Here is an 18,195-nt window from a genome sequence, read left to right as displayed (position 1 = left end):
GATTTCATAACTTGTCAGTCATTTAAGGCATTGGTCATTAAAATCATCTGCAGTTTTGCTTAGTTTGTTTTGCTTAGTCGGTGTGAATCACTCTTCACCCTGTGACTTGGGTTTCTAATGAATTGCTGACTTCCTGCGCTGTCTGATTGTTGCTGGCTGGCTTTTTGGTGACTGGATTGGACGGAATGAACGTCAAAACGTCAACATTGTGGCACTTTTTTTTTTTCCTTCTTCTTCTTTCTTTCCCTAACCTAAGGGTCAGATTTTGAATGGACAGAAGAAATTACATTTTATTTTAATCTATAACGTCACAAATGAAGTGGGAAAAGTACAAAAGTTAAAAGGAAAGTAATCATGTTCAGATTTTTAGCATACTTTTTTTGCTTTGTTGTGTTGTTAAAAGCTGTCAGAGTATTAAAGGGGACATCCATCCATCCATTTTCTGTACCGCTTATCTTCACTAGGGTTGCGGGCATGCTGGAGCCTGTCCCAGCTATCTTCGGGCAAGAGGTGGGGTACACCCTGAACTAGTCACCAGCCAATCGCAGGGCACATATAAACCAACAACCATTCACACCTACGGGCAATTTAGAGTCTTCAATCAACCTACCATGCATGTCTTTGGGTTGTGGGAGGAAACCAGAGTACCCGGAGAAACCCCACGCAGAGAACATGTAAACTCCACACATGTGGGGCCGGGATTTGAAAACCGGTCCTCAGAACTGTGAGGCAGAAGTGCTAACCAAATTTTTTTGCCTTGTTGTCTTGTTAAAAGCCATCAGTGTATTAAAGGGAACATATGATGGAAAATTTAGTTTTCAATAGCTTATAGACAAATAGCAAAAAATAATAAACCCTAATGGTAAAAATAGTTGGGTCTCTGGAGAGCCTGCCACCTGTCAAGTATGAAATTAAACAACCAAGTAAGTCTTTTATCTGCTTATCCCTGAAATCACATCTCTGAGTGAGCCTTTCTGGCTAATTTACATACAGTATCAAATATAATTTGCATACAACCAATAACCATAACTGCTCCACACTGAGCTTCTCCTCCCATGGCAGCTTTGCTGGGTGAAGCTGCTTGATTGTGAAGCGATGGCGAGTCCAGTGATGTTTCTGTTGCATGTGCCACATGCACAGATCCACTACACTCACTGATAAAAAGTTTCTAATTTGGTGCCATGGTGATGAAGTGCTGCCTCCACCAGTGAAAATAGAAATGAATCTTTACGAGTACAGTGTTCCCCCGCCTATTGGCAATTTGCTATTCGCGAATTTAACTTTTCAACAATAATTTTTTGGAGCTTATCCTTTGTTATTTGGTGAATAAACTAGTCACTGTTTTTGTGCTCTCTGAAATGCAACAATGCAATGCCAAAATGGCACCATGTGGAATTGACAGATCTCGAGTCAACTGATGGACAATAACAGTTTCCTTTATGTGGTTCTGTGACCACGCTCGTAACTCAAAAGACTTGTATCTCAAATCATTTTTCCCCAGTAAAATGGATGGAAATACCATTCATCTTTTCCAGCCCCACATTGTGCTCCTTTAAGTGTGCATGCCTTGGTCACCAGGGAGCAGTACAACACAGATATAACAGACACACATAAAAAAAAAAGTCTCACAACTAATTGACTCACTAAGCTACAGTAATATTGGTTGTTGTTCGCAAAGGATTAAGAATGTCTAGATAGATGATTTGGCGTCACGGTGACCGACTGGTTAGAGCATCTGCCTCACAGTTCTGAGGACCGGGGTTCAATCCCGGACCCGCCTGTGTGGAGTTTGCATGTTCTCCCCGTGCCTGCGTGGGTTTTCTCCGGGCACTCCGGTTTCCTCCCACATCCCCAAAAACATGCATGGTAGGATAATTGAAGACTCTAAATTGCCCATATGTGTGAATGTGAGTGCGAATGGTTGTTTGTTTGTATGTGCCCTGCGATTGGCTGGCAACCAGTTCAGGGTGTACCCCGCCTCCTGCCCGATGATAGCTGGGATAGGCTCCAGCACACCCGCAACCCTAGTGAGGAGAAGCGGCTCAGAAAATGGATGGATGGATGGATAGATAGATGATTTGCTGCGCTGTTTGTATTAAAAAAATCATTTGCTTAAAGGCTTTTATAACACAGGGAATATTGTTTTGCTTCGATTGTTAGCATCAAGCTTGCGGACGGCAAAGTTGAGTTGTTTTACATACTAATAATAGTATGTAATAATAGACTCTATGCATGATTGCACGCACCACTTGCACGTTTGGGGTACGGTGGCCTAGTAACTTGTCGCCAGGCAGACGCAAAGCTATAACAATGACAGCATAAAACTCCTCAAAGTATACTCGCCATCTCCTGGAAATCTGTAAAGTTACTGTAAGTGAGATATTACTATTAGAATTGCTACAGTTATCCAAGTATCAGCGAAATGATCAAAGGATCCTTATCTGATTATATGAGCCATTCGCAGTTTCGTAGTACCTGTCGTATATACTGTATATGCGGAGGTCCGTGTGTGCTTACTGTTCCACGGCTTAACCTTTTAGACAGTCAACTCTCAACTTTGTTTAAAAAGCGCTTTAAAAAACAACTTCAGAGTTAATAAAGTGCAACACAAATAGGAAGCCTTTATTGTTATTGTATGGCGCAGATACAATGAAATTGGATTTATGAAAACATAAAATATTACCAATAATAATAATGACAAGCCTATACTATTGGCAGGAGCAATATTTCTCACGGGTCGAGAATATTTCAAACACCCGTGACGGTAGCTCCGTGCTTGACACTGGAAACTCATACTCGCCTTAACTTTTCCACGGAAATGCTTAAATGTTGCCGTCCATATGGTCCATTGTCTTTGTTTTAAGTTTAAGTTTGACAATAACTTTAAAGTGGCTATAAACAGCTGGAAGCATCATTTTTGAAGAACGATTCACAGTCTGCCAAACTGCTGCTTGTTATGAAGTGAGTTGAGTTCGCTGCCACCATCTAGTGCTCATATCTAATTTTTTTTTGCTCGCAAAGCAAAAAGATTAACGATGGCTAGTATGTTGGAAAAACTCCTAAGTCAGGTAGCAATGTATAAACATTTAGAGGAGGGTATCAGTTACTTGCAGTTTTTGGCAGGGCTTTGTCCCTATATCTCGCGAATAGCAGGGTTTATTGTAAAGTTAATTTAGCCAGTAGCTCTGTGGCTTTGCACATTTGCAGTCTGGACGTGGAGGGGTGACCATCTCCTGCTCTGGAGGCAGTCTCAGAGTCTCCAGAAGTCTTCAATAACACCCAAAAAGGTTATTGGCTATATTACAAGTCTCTTAAATTTTTTTTTTTTTTTTAAATGTCACTAGTGGGATTGTCTGTAAATATAGTGACAAGTTTAGTTAGCATCACTGACTAGCCCTAGTTCTGCCCCGGTTGTCATGGTTGTCACGACAGCATTTGTGTAAGATCGAACCACTCCGCAAACCGAGTAATTTCCTCCAGAGTGTCACAAATGGCTGTTGTGTATTTAGACAGAAGAATGTAAGCGAGATTTTATTTGTTTTAAGTTGTGACAATAAGCATGTCTCCTTAAAAGTCAAAATGTCTTACTTTAGAATCCCGCAGTTGTTTTTGGTAAAGACATTGAAAAGTAATGCAGAAGGGACACAATGCAATAGTGTAATAAGACTATTTACAAATGACACTAACTAGTAATATTAAATTACTTTTTGCAAGTAACTTGCTCAACACCGACAGCTTTACAGTCTCTAATGCGCACTTTCACAAATCCTACTGCTAATATTCCGGAAGCGACCTTTCAGTAGAGAGAGAGGAACGGTGAGAGAGAGAGGGAGGGACGGGAATGAGGAGGAGGGAGTAACGCGCCTGCAAGCGTGCAGCGAAGAGGCAGCGACGGCGGGACACAAAGAGGTAAGCGCAGAAATGAGCTGGCCTTGAGTCACTAAATGAGTCGCTTGATGAGAGAACGGACAGCTGCGGAGCAGATGTTTGCAGATAGCCGTCCTAAAGCGACATGGTGTTAAATCAGCTTTTCGCTTGCCATTCCCTGCAGGCGCGCTGGTGTCAACGTGTTAAGTGTGAGGAGTCGCTCATGTGTTTGTGAGTCAAGTAGCAGGCAATCCGGGAAACACGAAGCGAAACTCACATTGTGTCATTTGAAACAAATTCCAAACATGAGCCAGATGTGGTAAGAGGATGCTTTAGTGTGTTTGTAATCAAGCCTTAATTACTATTTGTACATGGAATGAGTTTGCATTTTTTTTCCTCATTGATATCCGGGCTGCAACTTGGGCAAGGGAACTGTCAACAATCATGCTGAAATCATGCGCGCATCAAGTAGGAACAATAAAGGAAGACAGGTAGGCTTCCAGGATGATCCACATTAAATTTGTTGGGATTTCACAAATGATTTTTACAATAGGAATAATGGAAATCTAACTACTGGGAGCCCCTGCTATTTGGGTGGAATAGGAACTCAGCCCTGGCGCAAACGGTGGAAATCCGCAAATAGTTGACGCCATTCTAAAAGGGAAGTTTGTAATTGCTTATAGTTGCCACAAGTTGGCGAAAAAGTATTTAAAATGGCGAGGACCATCTAGCAGCAACACCATGCATGTAGGATGTACACGAACAGGAATCAATGTTACATAAATGATTGTATTAAAAGGTTAACTTATTCAACACAAACCACCTTCACATGAGCCTTATCAATAGTATTAGCTAGCATACTAGCCTAAATAACACGCTAGCACAAACTAAAGTGACATCACACACAGAATATGCACACTAACTAGCACTTTACACACGTCAGTAAGTTATTAAACTCACTTTTTACCATTTACACACAATCAATGTTGTAGAACACAGGCAAATTTTACCAACAAAGAAAAGTACACGTGTTTTTAGGTGCATGGGGAGAGATATTTCCAGTTTCACTTTTAACAGTGCATGAGTTGCATTCAAGGACCTGCATTCCACAAGATGGCGCCAAAGTAATACATTTATTGTTTTGGCCAAAGCACAAAAACAAGCAATAGAGGAGACTTTGAATATGTCTGAGTTTACCGTCGTCTTTGCTTCATACCTATTCTTGGGGCTCTTTCTTGTAGAATAAATGTCATGAGGTAAAAAAGAAAAAAACAAGCTAAACACATGGTTTGATGCTCTCGTGAGGTCTCGATGACAGGACCTTTTTGTGAGAAATTTAGAATTGAATGACCAAATTCACGTAACGCTGGCGTCGAGCGGAAACCTCGCATCTTCAAAACATCGCTTGGCATGGTTGGTTTCCCATCACCATTGCATTGTCAAAGAGAGCAAGCCATTGGTAACACTTTATATTGATCAATAATAATAATTATTATTTTTTAAAATTATTTTATTAAAAACAAAAAAATTGTCGACTGACCAATAGTATCGATTGGTGACAAATTTTACAAAATTTGGACAATGAAGTTTCGGCCTGATGCCAGCAATATGTTCATACTGTGTGTACAGTTCAACATGTCACAATAATCGAAGTTGTTCAGATTTCAAAGCAATTATTTTACAGTAGGAATGAATACAAAGGTAATTAATCTTTTCCGTAGTCGAACTGTGGACGTCATGAACTGTTAGAGCTGTAAATGCTTGAAGTGGCATTTTGAACTGTAGTAGCGACTTATGAGTGCAGATGTCCAACTATTGAATGATTCAGTACTTTTTCCCAAACTTGCTATTCTCTCACAAGAAGCAAAACGGCAAAGTTCACAACACTTCTATACCTTTCTTTGACTCTTCCAGTCTGTGTATCTCTGTTGCAACCCTATTGTAACATTCACTTAAAGAAGGTCAAATCAAGTTGACATTTAAAGGTTATAGTATCTCCATTTTAGGTTCATCCTGAAATTTCACCCCAGAGCCCAATATCCATAACTTTTTGTGAGTAGTTTGGGTTTTGCTTGCTTCTCATCTCTTACAGTGTTTTGTGACATTGTGTGAATCCTAATGCAAAATCCCAAAATGTATGTAATATTTTGTTTTGTTTGTTTGTTGGGGTAATTGGTTTAAATGAAGCTTTACTGGTGTCATAAATATAAGTATGCCATGCCTAGCTACAACTTGTCATATTGTACAACAAAAACAAAAAACTTCTTGTCCCCTAAGATTGTCCAAGAAAAGAAGCCACTCACCGATTGGTCAGATGTCACCGGCTCCGCCCCATACATGATGTCACTGTCACCTTTTAGCGTTCATAAGCCTTCTCAGGTATACAGTGAAAAAAAAATAAAAATAATAATAAATAAGTAAAAGTCACTTTGATAGGATTATTTCTAAATTCACTGGTGTTTTTGTTTTGTTTTTAGGCGCCGCACAAGGATGCTGGCACTCTGCCCCGGAGACGGAGCTTGCACCGCAGCGGCAGACTGAAGGATAGGCCACTCTCAACTCAGGGTGAGCGGTCGCCTCAGCCGAGCCCTCGTTTGTCTTGACTGTTTGTTCACATTTGTCCAATCAAATGGAAGACGTGTCTGTTGGGAAAGAAAGACCGCCGATCGATGGTGAAAAGCCAGATTGACTTGCACAGACCAGGTGATCCAGTCTGGGGTCTGCACGTTCTTCTTTTGTGTATTACGTGGACAAAAGTATTGGAACGCGCAGTCAGTTACTCAAGCAGGTGTTGAACAAATGCCCCTGAATCTGAATTATTCCCCTTACATTTTGGAAATTGGTGTGCTTCTAACGGTTGTTTTTCCATTGAAAAGCATGTCTCTCCAAATTTTGTGAGTGGTTGATGGCAAAAACAACTAATTCTGTTTTTTTTTTTTTTTTTTTATGACAATATTAGAAAAAATTAACATGTGCACGTACATGCTTTTATTTGGAAAAACAACTTTGAATAGTTATAGAAAAATAACGGAGTAGTTGTTTTTGTATTCTGTAAATGAATGCTTTCGATCTCGGTTTTTTTTTGGGGGTGGGGATAAAAATGATGATGTACTGCAAATGCTTTTCACCAGAAAACAACAAATTTACCTTGACACTACAATGAAAACCATGTATGTCCATTTTTATCTTTTTACATGTTTTCTGTCAAAACAAAATAAGTTGTTTTCAAGATGTTAGGACAAAAACATGCTTTCCAATTGATGCATTATGCCTTACCATCAAATGAAAAGCATGTATCTCCAAATGGTGTTACTTTTTACTGTTTATCGCAAAAGTACCTTACTAAAATCCTTGATGTCCTCCCACGCTACATATCCTGTGAAGCTCCCTAATGTCTTCCTTCTCTCTCAGGCCTGGTGAGTGCAACCCTGGGTAGCAGCCATCCCCAGGAGGCATACACCTCCCCCCTCTCCTCTCCGCGCCAGAGACTCCACAACGGGCATGTCGAGGGGCACCGAGCCGACAGCGCCAACGGCTGCGAACGCCTCATGCCCAGCGATAGCACACAGAGCTCTCGCGCTGCCAGGTCAGCTTTGTGCTGCGCTTGATGCCATGGAAACTTTTAGGAAGATTAAAACAAACTCCAGGATGAGTTTGACTTTTAATGGACCCCTAAAAATGGCCAAAATGACTCTAACATGGCTGCTTCAGATCAAAACGACAGACTTCCTCTGTCTTTACGTCTTCTTATGACTTTTATTGTGGGTGTATTCATTATAGACATACCTACCAAATTTCACGTTGCTAAGTGATACTGGCTTCGGGTGCTGAATTTTCTAAAGAATCGTGTTACAGAATGTTCTTCAGTTTTCATGTCTTATGACCCCCCCTAATCAAACTTTGACAAAGATGCGACCACACGCAATGACCAAAGCTTAAATGTTTTGCAGTTCAGTGTCTAGATATGTAGTTCAAATTTGGTAACAATCAGACACAATCTCTAGGACAAGTTCATCCCCTGAAAATGGCCAAAATAAGCCCATAATGGCCACTTCTAATCAAAATGGCAGTCTTCTTGTGTCTTTTGTGGCATGGGTTTGGAAGACTTTTTGGTGGGTGTGCTCATGACAGACCAAATTTGATGTTACTAAGTGAAAATGTCTTTGGGGACTCAATAAAATAAAAAAATCAGTTTCATGTTCCACGGTGAGTCATCAAACTTTGTTGCCATCCACACACAATAAGAAAAACTCAAAATGTTTTGGAATTTACCGTCGCCCATCTGTCTAGTATAATTATCTCCAATTTGATAGCAATTTGACAAAATCTCTAGAACAAGTTCTCTTTAAAAGGACCCCGAAAATGGTCAGCTACAACCAAGATAGAAGGCTTCTGTGTTTTTAGAGGCTTGTGTTCTTGAGACTCTTTTGTGGGTCTACTCATTATAGACATCTACCAAATTTCATGGTGTCGAGGGAAACTAGCTTTCAGGGTTAAATTAAAAAAAAAAACAGTTTTGTTTTCAACAAAGGGTCAAACTTTGTTGCGATCCTTTGAAGTTTCGCAATTTAGCGTCGCCCATTTGTCTAGTGTAATTAGTTCCAAACTGGTAGCAATCGGACAAAATCTCTAGGACAAGTTTTTCTTTGAAGAAACCCTGGAAATACCCAAAATGAGCCTGAAATGGCTGCTTTAAACCAAAATGGCAGACTTTCTGTGTTGTTTCGGGGAGGGGCTCTTGAAAATATTTTGGGTCAACACATGTACAACATGCCTACCAAATTTCATGTTACTAAGTGAAACAAAATTCAGGGGCTGGGCTGAATTTTCCCAAAATTGTCGAGGGTGTGGTACCAAGCCAAATTTGCTGCTTCGTAAAACTGTTTTTTGGGCTGAATTTAAAAAAAACAATTTTAACGGTGCGACTGAACCAAAATATCTGCTTCAAAACAAAATGGAAGACTGGCTGTGTTTTTTAGGCATGGTCTACTCATTATAGACATAACTTTCAAATTTCATGTTTCCAAGCGAAACTGGCTTTGCTTGCTGATTTAAAATAAATATATAAATAAATAAATAAAAAATGATCGTACTACCTAGCCAAAATATCTGCTTCAAACCAAAATGGAAGACTTCATGTGTAAAAGTTGCTTTGGGGGCTGAATTTGATAAAAACAATTCAAAAGGCTGTTGTTACATGCCGACCAAAGTTTATGTTGATAAGGTGTTTTACAAAACCTGTCCATAATCAATTTGAAGATCCACAGTTCAACGACAATCCATTTAAACTTGTTTTTCTGTGTGTTGACTTGTAGTCCGTGTCTGATGGATCTGGTGGAGATTGAGCGGAAGTTGCGGGAAGCCAAAGCGGAACGGGAGAGGCTGCTCAGAGAAAGGGTGAGTGGTGCAGAAAACTTCAGACTTTTTGTCAGCATCAGATTAGGCACAAGACGTTATTTTGGAAGATAATGTTTTTTGGACACAGGAAGAGCGACAGCGAGAGTTGTTGGAGGAGAGAAGACAGCATGAGCTCAACACGCCCAGGCTAGAACCAGCAGAGGCAGGCAATCTGCACAGGCCAGAACCACTGGAGAACCAGATCAGACCACCGCTAAACTCTCCTGAGGTAATCCATGAGTCCTGCAAGACTTGGTTGTAGCTCTTTGATGGTCTTGGACTCGCTCAATAAACATTATTAGCTAAGCTATACAATGAAGAGCAAGTATCTCCACATTTTGTGAGTTTTTATCTTTTTAAGAATTGTTTGTTCGTAAAATTTACTTGACTACGTGACTACAACAGTATGGGATAAATGCTTCAACTTTTATCTCAAACTATTAATTGTTCTGTTTTGAGTAATTTCTTGATTGAACAGGTTTAGAGGTAATCAGGTTTGGCTGTGGTCAGTGAAAAGTAACTCAGTTGCAATGTACATGCTTTTAATTGAAAATAAAAGCTTTATTCACACTGTCATTTTCCAATTAAAAGGTATAGGTATAGGGGGAAAATGAAAAAGCGTTCCCATTTTATAAATGTATGCCGCCATCTAGAGGTTATGAAAAAGCTTAACTTCAGAATAATTATTTTCAAAAAATACTTCGTTTTGATCATATGAGTAGAAGCAAACTCATGCATTGTAAAAATGCATTATACATAGGTAGAAGGGGTTTCCAGAATTTTGAGGTCAACTTTGGGGGTGCGCATTAAACAAGAGAAATTACGGTATGTCCATGATATCTTTTCAATTGGTCGCAAACGCAAAAACCTTTGAAATTATGGGTGTTTAAATATTACAAAAGAAAACAAGAAAAAGTGTTAGCCTCTCAACTTCCTTCCTGCCTTCCTTCCATGGCTCACTGTCGGTGGGCCCACTTAAGTTGGATATTATGAAAAAAGTTGGAGATACAGTAAATAAATGTCATTGGTAATTAACAATAAAGCTTTGCTGGACAATGAAAAACCCAGGTAACTCTTTTACAAAAAAAGGCTTTGTTTTTTTTAAATGTCAGAAAATCTTTTTATCCTTTTATTTTTATTTTCAGAATCTAAATGTATTTTTTGGTGGTTTTTTTTTAGTATTACATAAACAGATTCATACTTATTAAAAAATGACAATGAATTATACTTTGCTATCCAGTGAAAAGCATGTACAGTATTTTTGTATTCTGTTTTTTTCCTGTGTGTATCACAAAAACGAAGACAATTTATCAAACAAACAAAAAATACCAGTTAAAGGGAATACAAAATTTGGGGATACATACTTTGATATATTGACATCGTTATATACATCGTTAATAAAATGGACAATAGACACAATCTGGTTGATTTGTGTATGTATTAGTATTATACTATATACATTTTAACTGACTAGTAAATACTATCCTTAAAATACTGTATTTGGTTATGTTGTTGGTAAATTTACGATAAATTCAATGTCTGTCTGTCGCAGCAACTGCCTCTATCCTTGTCTCCGGACTTCGACCTGCATGCCCATGTGGAGTCTCTGGGTCACAGCGTGTCGGGCTGCAATGACCTGCGCCTGACATCTCGCCGCTGTGCGGGCTTCCTGACTAAGCGAGGGGGCCGGGTCAAGACATGGAAGAAGAGGTGGTTCCTCTTCGATGTGGACCACCGACGGCTGGCCTACTACACAGGTTGCATGGGTCTGGGGAGCAGGATTTATTTGTTTTGAGAAGAAATAATGTTTTGAATGAATAAATTACTTAAATTTTTCAAAAACATTAAAGCGGTGTAAGAATAGTGTAACAATAAAAAATATATATATATGATTAAAAAAAGGCATAAAACTAAAATACCATTAAAAATATTTTTTCAATCAGTTGAATGTAATAAAATGTATTTTAGAGACATGAAAATAGTATATAATTTTTAAAATTGAAGTATAAAAAAGTACAATTGAATAAATAAGTCTATGACAAATAGCTTAAAAATAGTATACATTTTAAAAAATCCTTACAATTTAATATATAATGTTTATATTTAAGATAATTCAATCTTAAAAATAAAATAATAAAAAGCATGAATTTAATACGTTTTAACATTTTATGAAACAGCAGAAAAATAGTACATTATAAAAACAAAAACAAAAAATCAGTTGAATGTAATAAAAAAACTAATTTTAAAAACAAAATAGTATACTACATCAGAATAAGACAAAATATAAATAATTCATATTTTATTAAATACTGCATAAAAACAGTATAAGGCGGCTCGGTGAACAACTGGTTAGCATATCTGCCTCACAGTTCTGAGGACCGCGTTTTTGTATGAAAATTAACATTTTAAAATCAATGAGTAATGTTTTTGACATACAAATAAAGTGGATTCTGAATCTGATTGACTTGAATTTAATCAAGATATATTTTTCCAAAACAACAACAGTAGTATATTTCTTTTCTACTCAATGAATTCAAACAAACAAAATGTTTTCATTTATATTCATTCTGCACACTTTGAGATCCCAGAATACCTAAACACACACACACACACACACACACACACAGTGCAGCACGGTGGAGTTCAAATCCAATCTTCCTGTGTGGAGTTTGTATGTTCTCCCTGTACCTTTGTGGGCTTTCCATGGGTTCTCCAGTTTCCTCCCACATTCCAAAAACATGCATGATAGATTAATTGAAGACTAAATTGCCCATAGGTGTGAATGTATGTGTGTGTGTAAACTTGCAAGGATGGCTATTTTATTTCAATATAATCGTCTCAAATGTGTTTTATTCTTATTTTGTTCAGATTGTGACGAGAGGAAGCTGAAGGGAGTAATCTACTTCCAGGCTATAGAAGAGGTTTACTATGACCACCTGCGCACGGCCGCCTCTGTAAGTTGTTCGTACAGTACCTAAAAAACAGGCATATTTGAGAAACTGTACTAGTAGGCTAACTAAGCCACTAGGCGGCGCTTTTGACAAACTGCAAAAGTACATGAGGAAGCGGTTCTGACAATTTAGTTTTTAATGAATATATTGAAATAAGTCAAAATAATAAGTTTAAAAGACTATTAAATATATACTTAATAACAACTTCTTTTGTGCCAAAATTAAATGAAATTAAATGCATATAAAAGTATGTATTCATTCATTTAAATGTGAAATAATTACATCTTTTAACTATTAATTATTATTAGTTGTATGTAATTATATTCTTATTTAATTACTTTTTTAATGACATTTAATTTCATCGTATATATGCTTTTGATTGAATTTTTAAATTTAAATGATTTAACAGATTTGAAATATGTATTCGTTTGTTAAAATGTATTGAATTTCTACATTAAAATGATTTAACAGATATAACAGAAGAAATATGTTTACATTTTTTAAAATGTGAAATAGTTTTAGCTAGTTAAAGATTATTTATTTCAAGTATTTTTTATATATTTTGATTTGATCTCATTTTTTAAAAGGCATTTTGATTTAATGACCTCTAGTGGCGGCACCGCACGGTGGATGACTGGTTAGCACATCTGCCTCACAGTTCTGATGACCAAATCCCGGCCCCACCTGTGTGGAGTTTGCATGTTCTCCCCGTACTTGCGTGGGTTTTCTCCGGGCACTCCGGTTTCGTCCCACATCCTAAAAACATGCATGGTAGGTTGATTGAAGACTCTAAATTGCCCGTAGGTGTGAATGGTTGTTTGTTTATATATGCCCGGCAAACGGCTGGCGACCAACGTAATTTATTTTATTGTATTTCATTTTTAGTTGACTTTTTAATGGAATTCTTATTTAAGGACATTTGTAGTGATTTGTCATTTTTATTTCATTATATAATTTGTATTAGATTTTTTTATTTTATGACGTCATTATTTTGTCATTTTTACCTATTGATACATTTAATGGACTTTGTGTATTTACTGGAACTTTGAATTATTAATACATTGTTTTGATATTACTTTTATTGATTTTATTTCAGCACACACAAACCTGTTTGTATGCTATATTATTGATATAACGATATAATTTTATGATCCAGTTGAACATAACACAAATGGCAAGAATCCATTCTAGGGTCAAACAGTCAAACAGCGTAATGCCTTTTATCATGTGTCCCAGTGACTTTTAAAATAACATTTGTCCATTAAATCTCTTGTCCAGTCGCCTCGGCCCAGCCTGACGTTCTGCGTCAAGACGTATGACCGCCTCTTCTTCCTGGTGGCGTCAAATCCAGTGGCCATGAGGATCTGGATGGACGTCATCGTTACGGCAACCGACGAGCACAGCCGCTATTGACCTCAACAGGTGAGCGCTTGCTGAAGAGGAAGACGCAGCTATTACTTTTTAAAGCAGGAGGAGTTTTATCAGTCTGTTACTGGGTGCTTTGCCTCCTCTGTTGAGTCACCGTCGGGCATTACAGCTCTGAGACACTAAGGGACCAGTAATGCATGACATAGCTAATCAAAATTTGATTGATTTAATGTTCATATTATACTGTGTGTGTACAGGACATTTTCACAGGATTAACTTATTCTATGGACCTGTGCGTGGGTTTGCAAATACAAGAAGTCATACACTGTTCTCAAATGCACTATTAAATATGTAAAGAAATTGTTTTTTTATGTTTTTGTCTTTTTTTGGTATACATACTCTATAGCTATGTTTATTGGGCCACAGCAGTTTGAAAGGGAAAAAAGGTATGTTTGGCAAGGGAATTATGAACAGGTCTTAATAGCGGTCAGTGTTAGCACAACACCTTAAGGTATTTACTAGAAAGCAAAAAAAAAAAAAAAAAAGTCAGCAAAAGCTTACTAGACACATCTGAACTTTATATGATTGGTTAATTCTGAACACCGCCACAACCCCAGTATGTAACCTAAGTGAGTACTCATTCACTACCAGCCCTTCCAGTTAACATGGATATTTCACTTCTAAAACCATCAATGTTAGTGAATGAATTTAAGTAACTGTAACTAAATAACTAAAAGTAAAATTATGTACAGTCACGGCCAAAAATATTGGCACACCTGTGCAGGGCCGGCTACCAAATGGGCGCCCAAGACGAGATTTTAACATCACCTCCCTCCAATAATGATTTACATAAACTTACAAAGAAATACCAATAATTTTTAACATTGCCTTTAATTCAAAAGCTAACATGCCACACAATTTAAAATATAAAATCGAACATTTTCTTCATTCCTGTATCGTTACTGCCAAACAAATCATGTGAGTAACTTGCTGTTACAACATCTAATGGGACAAACCAAAAGTACCAACAACTCGACCTCTCTGTCTCCCATTTTGTTCCTTTTTTTTTTTCTTTTCTGTGTTCTGGACGGTTTTGATTATTTTGACATGTTTCCAAAATTCTCTGGGGTCACATCAATAAATTTACCACTACCCAAACGGAGAGCGAGCAGTATACCAATCAGCCAGAGGAGAGAGTATTTGTCATTCTCATTTGTAATAATAATTATTCGGCATTTCGTTTAGTGGTCAAGTGATTGCAAATATGTACACTAGGACCGTCATTATCGAATCTTTTTAGAATCGATTCTCCTATTGCTTATTGATCAAATAATTGAATACCAATCACCTACCCCATTATGATTATATTTACGATTTACATACAGTTTATTCTCATTTATGAGGGATGGACTTCAATCCTTAAACATGATATGTTGGTCCTAAGTGTATGGTATAAATTTGGTGTACAGAATTTGAGACAGCAAAATGCTAAACGGTTAGCAATCGCATTTAGCATTAGCGTGTTAGCGATTACCATTTTAGGTAGAAAAACTAACTATCATTCAGCTCACTCATACTTATAATATTAAATGTACATTACACATCTAACAGTGTCTAAAAAAATCATAGACGCTCCTTTGTCGTTTTTGGCAAAGTATATCATTGCTCCAACACTGCGTCTGCCTGAAACATGGTTTCCGGTGCGGTTCTGGTGGGATTTTTAATTTTACATGGGTGGGCCTGCCCTGTGCATCTGTCAGAGAATGAGAAATTTGTAGCAATTACAAATGCTTGACTATTCACATGTTCATTTCTTTTGTTTGCATTGGAACAAAACAAAAAAAGCTGGGAAAAAAGCCAAATCTGATCATTCCGCACAGAACTCCATAAATGGACTGGACAAAATTATTGGCACTCTCAACTTATTACAGTATTTGGTAGCACACCCTTTAGAAAAACAAAAATAACTGAGATCAGTTGTTTACTGTAACCATCGTTTCTTACACTTCTGGCCCACTCTTCCTATTCCTAACTAAATCATGATAATGCATTACACTTATATCGTACTTTTCTAGGTACTCAAAACTGCTTTACAGTTTCATGCATTACTCATTCACTCCTCAGTCACACCCTGGTGGTGGTAAGCTACTTGTATAGCCACAGCTGCCCTGGGGGAGTCTGACAGAAGCATGGCTGCCAAACAACGAGCACGACGACGATATGCACTCGGGCAGGGATACGAAGCGGCGACCCTCTGGATGCAGGGCGTACGCTCACCCTCTCTACCACGCTACTTCATTGAGCAACTTCACATTCAGAAAAATGTTCTTTATTACCTTGCTCATTTTATTTTTTTCTGATCATGCAGGGATTGGGATCACAGGTGCAGGGTTCATTTAAATTTGATTTGCATATATAAATGTGGGCGTGGACAGGGAGGGGTCAGCTCCTCCAAAATGTGCGCTCAATTGTACGTTGATTGGGATGTACGAAGGAAATGTACTTGGATTCATGCGTACGCACAGATTCATACATCTGGATATTTTTGTGCTTACGACGTTTTCTGGATTTGAGCGTACGCCATGTTTCAGTAGGAAATCCATGCAAGTCTTTGTACATGAGGCCCCAGGAGAAGCTCATCCATTCTTTTATCACAAGTAGACTTGACTATTGTAATGGTCTTCTGACTGGACTCCCCCAAAAGAGAATTACCAGAACAAAGAGATCAGAGCATATTACTCCAATTCTAAAGTCTCTCCACTGGCTCCCAGTCAGCTTTAGAATAGATTTTAAAGTTCTGCTCCTGGTCTATAAATCTCTGAATGGTTTAGGTCCTGGATACATGAAAGAAAAGCTCATGGAATATAAACGCAGTAGGGCTCTTAGATCGACAGACTAAGGTCAAGTAGTGGCGCACAGAGTCCAAAGCAAACATGGTGAAGCAGCATTTAGCTATTATGCTGCACACAAATGGAATAAGTTGCCAACAGAAGTGATGTCAGCCCCAAGTGTGAAAGTTTTTAAATCCAGGTTAAAATCTCTTCTTTTGCTCACGCTCTTTAGGGCATTTCCACTTTTAAGTGATATTTCTTGCACTGTACGCAGTTTTAATTGTACTTTAATTTTTTTTAAAGTTTTTTGTTGTTGTTTTTAAATGGTTTTAATCATGTAAAGCACATTCAAAAAAAAATTGTGTATGAAATGCGCTCTATAAATAATTTTGCTTTGCTTTGCCGAATGGAAAATTTCCCCTTGCATTACTTTTACTTTTATACTCTTAAGTAGTTTTGAAACCATTACTTTTACCCTTAAGTAGAACGCTTGAGTTGATACTTAAACTTCTACAAAAGCCTTCTTAAACCCTAATACAGTATCTCTACTTGAGTAATGAACATCAATACTTTTGACACCTCTTTGTTAGACCCTTGACCTCTGACAGAGACCCAGCTTTCTGACAATGGGCCCTACATTGCGCCCCAAATTCTTTGGTAGTCTTCAGATTTCATGATGCCATGTACACAGTCAAGGCATCCTGTTTCCGATGAAGAAAAGCAACCCCAAAACATCAATGATCTGCCACCATGTTTGACCGTTCTCTTGTCTTTGAAGGCCTCATTTCATTTTCAGTAAGCAGTACAGTTATGTGCTTTACCAAGAAGGATTCTGGCTTCTTCAGGTACATGTTGGTTGGCTTTTTTATACAGTACGTCTGTCAGCAGTGGGGTCTGCCTGGGTCTCCTACCATAGTGTCCCTTTTAATCCAAATGGTGTCTGATAGTGCAAGCTGACACTGTTGTACCCTCTGTCTGCAAGTGAGCTTGAATTTGTTTGGTATCCACCATTCAAACAATCAGTCATTGCAATCTTTCATCAATGTTTCTCTTCTGTCCACGTCCAGGGAGTTTGGCTAGAGAGCCATGGGCTATGAAACTCTTGATGACATTGCGCACTGTAGACACAAGAACATTCAGATTGCTGGAGATGGACTTGTAGCCTTGAGATCGTCCATGCTTTCCGCAATTTTGGTTTTCAAATCATCTTGACAATTCTTTGCTCTTCTTTCATTTCTCAATGCTCAGTGAGGTACAGTACACACAACACAAATGTTGAGTCATGTTTTCACCATTTTAACTGGCTGCAAGTCTGATTTCTAAATTGCTAAATTAAAAAGCAACTGTTACTTGCCACGGGTGAATTGAATTACACATTAAAGGAGTACGGCATGCTTGCAATACAATAATTTCTGACGATTTTGATAAGGTGCCAATAATTTTGTCCAGTCCATTTTTGGAGTCCTGGGTGGAATGATCAGATTAGGGGTTTTTTCCTCATCTTTTTCTTGTGTGTGTTTGTATTGTTCTGTGTGCTATGTACAAAAAACTATGTTGCATTTATGAAATCAACGAACTGTTGCAGAGAACACAGAATTGTATTTCTGCATGTAACAAAAAGCATTTTACACTTGGTTGATGCTTAATTTTAAATAAAATACTCAGTGTCTATTTGAGTCCTCGTATTTAAGAAATAAAAATCCAAACGTACCCAACCCGCACGAAACAAAAAATGCAACGCCGCAGATGCCATCTGCTTCTGTGTTTGATAATTTTATTGC

The 18,195-nt window shown here is 38.0% G+C and overlaps 2 protein-coding genes across 4 annotated transcripts in view; one reads left to right on the top strand and one right to left on the bottom strand.

The window, feature by feature from the left end:
• LOC133401308 (pleckstrin homology-like domain family B member 3) overlaps positions 1-13,943 on the top strand; it is a 34,060-nt gene extending 20,117 nt beyond the window's left edge. For both annotated transcript variants that reach the window (XM_061674139.1, XM_061674140.1), the window contains exons 8-15: positions 6,145-6,246; positions 6,345-6,432; positions 7,279-7,453; positions 9,183-9,264; positions 9,353-9,493; positions 10,817-11,021; positions 12,133-12,218; positions 13,494-13,943. In XM_061674139.1, the coding sequence (XP_061530123.1) occupies positions 6,145-6,246; positions 6,345-6,432; positions 7,279-7,453; positions 9,183-9,264; positions 9,353-9,493; positions 10,817-11,021; positions 12,133-12,218; positions 13,494-13,628 (1,014 nt within the window). In that variant the 3' untranslated portion in view covers positions 13,629-13,943. The remainder of the gene's footprint in view (positions 1-6,144; positions 6,247-6,344; positions 6,433-7,278; positions 7,454-9,182; positions 9,265-9,352; positions 9,494-10,816; positions 11,022-12,132; positions 12,219-13,493) is intronic.
• Positions 13,359-18,195, bottom strand: part of LOC133401306 (B-cell receptor CD22-like) — a 53,456-nt gene continuing 48,619 nt past the window's right edge. Inside the window, exon 14 of one of the 2 annotated variants that reach the window (XM_061674134.1) lies at positions 13,359-13,648. In XM_061674134.1, coding sequence (XP_061530118.1) covers positions 13,631-13,648 — 18 coding nt within the window. In that variant the 3' untranslated portion in view covers positions 13,359-13,630. The remainder of the gene's footprint in view (positions 13,649-18,195) is intronic. The other variant, XM_061674136.1, reaches the window with a different exon arrangement.

Source organism: Phycodurus eques, chromosome 4 (genome assembly GCF_024500275.1).
Source record: "Phycodurus eques isolate BA_2022a chromosome 4, UOR_Pequ_1.1, whole genome shotgun sequence".
NCBI lineage: Eukaryota > Metazoa > Chordata > Actinopteri > Syngnathiformes > Syngnathidae > Phycodurus > Phycodurus eques.
The sequence above is the reverse complement of the archived record's forward strand: the minus strand, read 5'-3'. Positions and strand labels throughout refer to the sequence as shown.